Source organism: Pteropus alecto, unplaced genomic scaffold, assembly GCF_000325575.1.
Source record: "Pteropus alecto unplaced genomic scaffold, ASM32557v1 scaffold143, whole genome shotgun sequence".
In the NCBI taxonomy this organism is placed as follows: Eukaryota; Metazoa; Chordata; class Mammalia; order Chiroptera; family Pteropodidae; genus Pteropus; species Pteropus alecto.
In genome coordinates, this window is record NW_006434828.1 from 4,331,299 (window position 1) to 4,339,480 (window position 8,182).

The 8,182-nt window shown below is 56.8% G+C and overlaps 1 protein-coding gene across 6 annotated transcripts; it reads right to left on the bottom strand.

The window, feature by feature from the left end:
* Window positions 1-6: 6 nt before the first annotated feature.
* MTERF4 (mitochondrial transcription termination factor 4) lies at window positions 7-7,960 on the bottom strand. Of its 6 annotated transcripts, XR_003045773.1 has the most exons (6): window positions 7,810-7,960; window positions 6,705-7,200; window positions 5,323-5,507; window positions 766-936; window positions 328-518; window positions 7-231 (listed from the first exon to the last, which is right to left on the bottom strand). XR_003045773.1 is itself a non-coding variant. In XM_025045436.1 (5 exons), exons 1-5 carry the CDS (start codon window positions 7,834-7,836, stop codon window positions 465-467), a joined length of 933 nt encoding a protein of 310 aa, XP_024901204.1. In that variant the 5' UTR covers window positions 7,837-7,960; the 3' UTR covers window positions 7-464. The 6 variants fall into 6 exon arrangements, 3 of the variants coding, with proteins under 3 accessions (XP_024901204.1, XP_015443355.1, XP_015443356.1); XM_025045436.1 differs by having other exon boundaries at window positions 7-518; XR_003045772.1 differs by lacking the exons at window positions 7-231; window positions 328-518 and adding an exon at window positions 4,270-4,721 and having other exon boundaries at window positions 801-936; window positions 7,810-7,946.
* Between the last annotated feature and the right edge of the window lie 222 nt (window positions 7,961-8,182).

The following is an 8,182-nucleotide window of genomic DNA, read 5'->3' on the forward strand; positions in this document are numbered from 1 at the left end:
TATACTGTAACGAGTCACCAGAAAGAACATTTTTTAAATTCATTAAGCAAGTCCATCTCTATAAAAAGTCAGAAACCCTCGACTAATTATCCAATACTGGCTCTTAGAACACCTGTTCCTGAAGCAATGGAGAAAGCACGAATCCGCAGGAACCCCAACACCCGGACCCAGATGCACGGCCAGGAACGCCACGTGAGAGTCACTGCCACACAGAGCGGCGGGGACGGCGGCCTGCAGAGGGAAGAGCCACACCAAGCATCCCTCCCCCCGGTGTGCAGCCAGCCTGCAACAGACCTGCCCCACCCACCCTCATAGCAGAGGGAGGACCTGGTTCTGCTGCACGAGGACATCGGGGCGTCAGGGGCGGCAACCCGACAGCGAGATGGCAGCACGGTCTCAGAGCAATGGCGCCATCCTCCTCACGCCCCGCCTTCGTTTTCTTCAAAGGACGCAGGACGTCCTTGTTACGCTCCGTCAACCTCATGAGTCTCTGAAGCCCAGGAAGGCGAGGTCTGCAACTGGATAGCAGAGGTCACTCTGAGAGACAGGGTCCTGGCTGGGGTCCATCCCCAATGCGGCTTCTCTCCTCGGCGTCTAGCAGACAGACGGCCAGGGCCAAGGCAATCCCCAGGGACCAGCACCCCGCCCCCCCCCACCCCCCCAGTCCTGTGCCGCATCTAGTGGCCCAGGCCGTGCGTCCTTCAGGGCGGCCGGAGCGGGTGCATCGGCCTAGATGAGCGAGACCGTCAGCCAAGGACCCCTCACCTCTGAGAGCCAAGCACCCAGCAGAGCGGCTGCCCCCCACGCTTCCTCCCAGCGCAGAGCGGGGTGAGGAGGAGGAGCTGGTGCGGTGCCGAGCGGAGGCCGAGTTCTGGGTCGTCCAAGGCCGTCTTCCTCCAGCAGGCTGATCATGCGGATATGCTGCCGGCTGGTGACCTGTCACAAGGACTGGATGTCAACAATGAAAACACTACTGAGAAAGCATCCAGAGACGTCCAGCCGACAGCTTCTTCTGGCTTTGTGGAAGATGGTCCCCATGACAACGACCCCGCTCTGACCGGGTATGGCTGTGTCTCAATAAAACTTTATTTACAAAAATAGGGACCATGTCCCATGGGCCATACTTGGCAAACCCCCAATCAGGCTTCGGCCTTACAGAGAAAGCCATCCTCAGGTGACAAGCCACACCAAGGCACCAACAACCCTGGAATGTCACAGAAGCACACACAAACTCCAGGCAGAAAGCCACCTGGTGGCATCAAGGCCTCCTGACAGGCCTGGATGATGGAGGACAACTGGGGCGGGCTCAGCAAGAAAACGTCCAGATTTCTCTAAGCCCAGCACTCGAGCGACACTGTTTTAGGTGTCCGGCAGGGAGCCGCATCTATACTCGGCGTGTCTTTGCCAGCGGGATGCCACCGCCCCTTGCCATGGCCCAGCGTCCCAGGAGCTCCTCCCCCTGCACATGGGGTCGAGACCAGAGACACCGCCCCACCCCTGCCTGGTGTTGAGCATTTTCACCGCTCACCGGCTGGGGCTCAAGCCCCTAGTGTCCCCTACGGACTCCGCCCAAGGCAGCATTACAGCCACAGAAGGGCTCCTTCCTTTCCTCTTTCATGGATACAGGTTTTGAAGAATTATGTTTCAGACGTTTTATTAAAACTGCGTGTGCACGTCTGTGTATTACGCAATCTGTCGTTTTCAGGAAGGAGGAATAGTCATTCCGAGAAGTCCACTGAACGCGAGTGTCCCCGGTCTCCAGGGCCCACCCAGGTGAAACGAGAAAACTATGCACACAAGCACTGCCGCCGAGTCCGCCACGGCGCCGGGACCTGTCACTGTGCGCCTGTGTGGCTACAGCATCACTAGCCAACGGCAAAATCAAGTGACGTCACTGGAAAGTAGAAGAAACTTCCTTTGACCACATTAACAACCTCGACACCTTGGCCACGAGGCAGACGCGCACGTGCGCCAGGTCTCAGTCCAGAGGCGCGTTTCTCTGGGAGGCCACTGGACCCCGAGCTCCGCACGGTGCGGTCTCATCACCGACCCGCTGTGGTGGCTCACACATCAGACGCCTCGTACAAACTGCCTGAGGCTAAAGGAATTACCATCCACCCCTGAAACGCTCCAAGTGAGCCGCTGCTTTTATCGCTGGGCTCCTTAAAACCCTGATGTCGTCCTTGAAGATACTCAGCATCTACCCAAGGAATCCAAAATGTTCCCTGTGTCAAAATGAAAGGGGAGTGATCGTGAGCTGCGGAGTTAGCCTCCCGTGGACCCAGCTGGGATGAACTAACTGTCCAGCCCGGCGTGGATGTCAGCCCTCTAGGTCCCCTGGCTGGGCTCAGGACAGACAGCTTCCAGGAAGCGATGGTCACCTGGACGCCACGAAATGCAAGAGTAAGGGAAAACACTGGCACAGAGCGAAATGTCTTCATTTCCAAACAAGTTTGTCCACGGCTAAGAGAGACAGTGACGACCCAAAGCCCCTTTGCCCACTGCACGTGGCTGTCACAGAGGCCCGCGAAGAAACCCAGGCTGCAGCCCTGCTCCCCATGAGCGAGCCCAACAGGCACAGACACACGCAGTGCCGCCAGCCCAGCACCCTCGCCCCGCCGGCGAACCACAGAAAGCTGCCGAGGGATTCACGCAGCTGCTTGGCTTTTGCGAAAATCGTCCTTCTCTTTGCAGTCGTGCTCGAATGTGAGCCTGGAGAAAGCAAAAGCATGAATTCTTTTGAGTCAGCGCTGAATCTCTCAATAAAACACAGCTCAGATCTACCAACGCATTCCAGGGCACGTGGAAAGGTATTCTCTCTAAAAATCAGTCATTTACTTTTCTTTTGGATAGAATACAATAAACGTAAGCCCACTTAAAATCTGAAGTGCTCGTGAACCGACAGAGTTGCATTTTGCTGGACCAAGCCTCAGAGCAGCCTGCTCGGCCCTGCTGACATCTGGGGCTGGGTCGTTCCGTTATGGGGCTGTCCTGTGCACCGCAGGATGTGTAACAGCAGACCTGGCCTCAACCCACTCCATCGCAGCTGCACCCTCTCCTGGTCCTAACAACCAAAATGTCCCCAATGTCCCCTGGGATCAAGGTAACATGCCCCCAGAAACAGGGCCGCCCGACAAGACTCTTACACGGTTTCTGGGGAACACAGTCCAAGAGCTCGGAGCCTCATGTAGTTGTCGACATGTGACCAAGACCTGAATTTCTGGTCACATCAAAAACGTCCCTGCAGCATCAGCCTTCTGCCAGCTCCCAGGCCGTACTGGCCTTCCCCGTCCCAGCTCACGCCACCAGCGCTGGGCCCCCACCGCAGAGAGGACTCTGGCTAATGTCAGATGCCACACCCTGACCCCAACGCCTCCAATCACTCAGACCCACGGGGCTCCCCAAGGAGGTCACGGAGCACTCCCAGGGACAACACCAAGACGGGACCTGTGGCTCTGGCACCAGGTCTGTCCTGCCTGACCCTGCCCAAGTACCGTCCCCTCCAGGCTCAGAGGCCCCATTCCGGGGGGCAGGGTCAGCAGCTAGGACCACTGCATGGCCCCTCTGCTCTGGCACAGACTCCACGGCTGCCAGGGACTTCAGGCGTGGACGAGACTCGCTGGCCGCGAGCTGGCTCGAGTCAGAGCCAGGCCTGTTCCAGACAGAAAACTGCTCCAGCACGTCGCCGGCGCCACCAAGCTGCGCCAAATGAAGCCATGCCTCCCTCTCCCACCGCCTTGTACTCTAGCTGCCAGGGACTTCAGGCGTGGACGAGACTCGCATCACCGGCGCCACCAAGCTGCGCCAAACGAAGCCATGCCTCCCTCTCCCACCGCCTTGTACTCTGCTGTACACTGAATGCGATGATGAAGCAGTATTTTTGGATTAGAAACACGAGTATTTGTGTGGGAAACCTGCTAACTAGTTTTCGTAAAATAAAGTGCTGTGATGTACTAAAACCTCACTGCCTCCTCATGATTTTACCTGCATCACTAGAAATATGAAATGACCCTTGAACTGGAAGGAACCTCATCCCCCACTCTGTCATGAAATTATCACCTATGTATCCGTCAGAGAAAAAAATAAAACCAAATTCTGAGGCATCGAGTTCTTAACTTTAACAGATAAAAGCCAGCCTCCCATTCACGGTGGAGCAGGGCCCGCGAGGCCTGACAGCAGGCCAAGCTAGGGACCTCCTAGTTCAGCCTACTTATCAGGGGGTCTGTGGTAATTTTTCACCGAAAGATGAGTTTTAGAATGAAAAGTAACCTGAGAAGGTCTGAGTGAAGCTCTCAAAAGCTCTAAAGAATTAAGATATTCTCTGGCGTCCGGGTCCTTCTCACTGCAGCCCTCCGTCACAGCTCCCTCCCCTCCTCGTGCTGGTCCTCGTCGTCCTCGTCCTCCTCGTCGCTTATGCTTTCGTCACCAGGCATGTGGCTCTCCGCGTCTTCCTCCTCCTCCCGAGCCAAGAGCTTCTTAAACACTTCAAACTCCTCAGCAGAAGAACAAGCCGTCTTGGCTAGAAACTCGGCTTCGGAAACTCTGAGGATGTCCTTGAGGGGAGGGTTGGGGACCTGCGTCTGCCCCTTCTTGTCCGGAGTTTGGTAGCGTCCCAGGCGCTCCAGGAACGTGTGTCTCTGCCTGATCTTGGCGATGGAGTACTGCAGGAAGTCGGTCCTCACCACATCCGCGTGTCTCACCCCCATCCTAAAGTAGGCATACTGGAGACACAGACAGGTTAAGGTCTCAGGTGCGGATCCTGAAACTTGTCACTCAGTCACGGTAAACTCGGCGTGTCCGAAAGTGTGCGCAGCAAGGACCGCCTAATGAACAACGGCACAGCACACTCCGACGCCCACGTCTGCGTCATGGCTGACAACCATCAAACCACCTTCAAATTCACGGCGAGAAAAACAGCGGGAAATACAGGGCAGGAGGGGGAGACGATTCTGTTTTTCTTCACATGGGGATGAAAACTGAGTACAAAAAAAAACAAGCAGAAAATCCACAAAACACCTAGGGATTTGCCCTAAGTCATAACTGTTAGCAAAAAAGTGAGATCGATTGTCACAATCACATTTGTGAAATCGACATGCTAAATAGGTTCTAGAGAGAAGGTGTCACCTACTTTCCGGCCAGCCACGTCAAAGACAGGCCATGGGGACCCTAAGGACAAGGCGGGCTCCCTCAGAACTGGCGCTTCCCCCCGCAGTGACCGCAGTGACGCAGCGACAGGCTGCTGCTCTCCGAGACTCCTCCCCCGTAGACCGACCCGCTGCCCCGAGGAGCCCACCGTGCCCCTACCCGCAATCGGCCACTCACCTGGAATTTGTACTCCAGCTCGCCGGGGTCCTCCCGAAGGACGAAGGGGCACCTGTGCAGAATCTCTGTCACTTGCTGTGCCGTGAAAAGGCACTTGTCCCTGAGCACCCTGACGGTGCCGTCGAGGTCCCGCTGGCGCATGGTGAGGACTTCGGGGCAGCAGAGAAGCACCCTCTTCAGTCTCCCTGCATGACACGGAAAGGGCGAGCCCGTCACTGCAGCAGTTCCCGGCGCCCGGCCCAGGCTGACACTTCCGAATGCACACGGAGCCCCTGCCCCGCGAGCCCGGCCACCCCCGCCCCGGCTGCCCTGGCTCCCAAGTCTCCCTCCCGGGACCCTGGGCTGAGGGCTCCTCCATGGTCACACCGACATTCCTGAGAGCCGGGATCCTCAACTCGATGAAAGTGATTAACGCAAAGACAGCAACACGTACGGACGCCCTGGTTAGTGCGTGACCACACACTGATCCAAACCGAGGCACTCGTGAGTGAAAGACGCCTTTTAACTGCATTAGCCTGACTGGGATAAACTGAGACTGCCCTGCGGGTCGCCAGGGACGGTTAGTGCCTAGAGACTCAAACTGACTTATATAAACAGCTCCTTAAAATCTTCCTGACAGTGGAGTTAGTCACTGTCTTGCAAAAATGTTTCAGGAATGCATTTCAGGAGTTCAGACTTCACCTTTGCAGCTTGAGGCCATGCTGAGCCTCCTAACTCACAATCACAGCAGTAAGGCCCTTTTAGGTTAGACTGCCACAGGCCACTTGCTCAGAGAGGTGCCCGAGGCTGGCTTTTTGCTCATCCCCTGGAGGAGGCCTCTGCAGAGCCTGTGAAACACCAGGCCACTGAGTCAGGAGTGAAAGAGACCGGGAGGCGGCTCAGGGTCTCGGGAGCCCCTCCTGGGCCAGAAGGCCCATAAATGAATCCCATGAACTTCTAGGGTCCTGGAAGCATGAATTCTGGTGGCGCGGGGTGGTGGCTGGAGGGACCGGCCGCTCTGCAGTCTCCCAGGGCCTGGTTCCACAGTATTCAGGACATCGGCTGGGCTCTGAAAGCCTGTAGCTTCACATCACAGGCACAAAGCACTAAGACACTCATTTAAACAGCAAAGGTTACACATAGCTGGGCCTCTGCGCTGACCACTGAGCCCACCCCCAGGCTGGATGCCGGAGCCCCAGTGAACAGGCAAAGTCCCTGCCTGCCAATCACTACCCGACTCCCACCACCCAGGCCCCCACAGCGCCCTCTGCAGCGGTCACTCCTCCTCGCCTCCAACCAGAACCACACACCCTCTCCCCAGAAACCTCCTGAACCCCCTCGACCAGGCTCTGCCTCCCCAAACTCGGACCCCTCGACCCCACACACACAGTCTGCACCAGTACCTTCTCCGAGCCCAAGCTTTCGCAGGTAGCTGGAGCGCTTCTTCACCTGCATTACAGGCAGTTTCAGTAGCTGAGGGCTTTTCTTCAAGACCGCACACACGGGCTCTGGATGCACGCCCAAGAGGACCAGTTCCGATATGACGTCCAGCAACTGTCGCGGGGGGGCACCTCGTCGGACCCCGAGCAGTTCCTTAATATGGACATCACTGAAACCCATGTCCAGGAGGGAACGGATGACCTCCTCTTGCTCCAAAGACCCCCCGTCCACAGGAGGCCCCTGCTTCTCAAGGAGGCCCTGAGTCAGATTCGTCCTGCACTCTGGTTCCTGCACATACTTCCGGGGTTCAACACAGGGTAACTCCTCAAGGCCCCCTCCACTGGAGGCTGTGGTCAGTCTACGCAACAAGGAAGCCGTCATCCTTCTCGGTCCAAGAGGAGGAGCCGGCCCAGAGATGCGGGCCCAGGTGAGGGGGATCAGGCGGTGCCAATCCAAGACCTGCAGGACAACACAAAAGGGAACCAATTCCTCATGTCTCTATGGAATGGCGATTTGCGAGCAAGGGATGTGTGCTTTCGTCCCACAGGAACAGAAGTTTCCGTAAGACATCTACGAAGTCCCATCCGCACTTTAAAAAGCTTACAGAGGAGGAGGTTCACATACAGAGGACAGGATGGCAAGAGCAGCGAGATCAGAGGCAAGCAAGTCTCTCTTGGCTTTCGCTCCTGTAACTCAGGGGACAGCATGGAGGCACAGGGGCCATTTCGAGAGCAACTGGTAAAGTTCGCCTGGGGGAAGGGATGACTTTTCCTCTACCCACGGGATAAGGTTCAGTGCCTGGGGGCCTACAAATTTAACTAACAGGTTAACAGGAAGGAAACCACCAGCCCCACCCCCCACCCCCGCCCCCGGAAGTTTCTTAACGTGCATATAGCAGCTAACACCAGAGGCAGCTCCCTAGGACGCTAGGGAATAATTTAATAGCGGAGAGGGCTGGGAGAAGAGCCTTCTAGGGGAAGAACGGATGGGTCTCCAGGGGCAACAGCCGGAGACGAGAGAGTCTGCCATGTCTGTTTACGCAGATACAGGGGGATCTTTTTTCTTCACCGCTATAAAGTCCCCAGGAGGATCCATGGCAGCCTGACTCCCAGAAGCAGCTGCTTTTAGTGGCGAGGGGGCTCCGAGGAACCTTCTTTCTGTATCTTCTGAATCTCAAATGCCCTTGGATAAAACTTTCACGCCAACTCTGGGGTCCCAGTTGGTACCCACACCTGAAAAATCTGGACCTCGTACTCGTCTCCAGATTCACTCCACAGGAGCGATCCTGTTGGATGTAACTCGTCAGCCAACTTGGATACACAGTGCCGCTGACTTCACATCTTCCGCGGTCCGGGCCAGCGCGTCGCGAACCCAGCACAGGCACCGGCACTCGGCACCGCTGCGTCCCGCCCAAACGTTCCGCCGCCGCACCCCGGGCGGC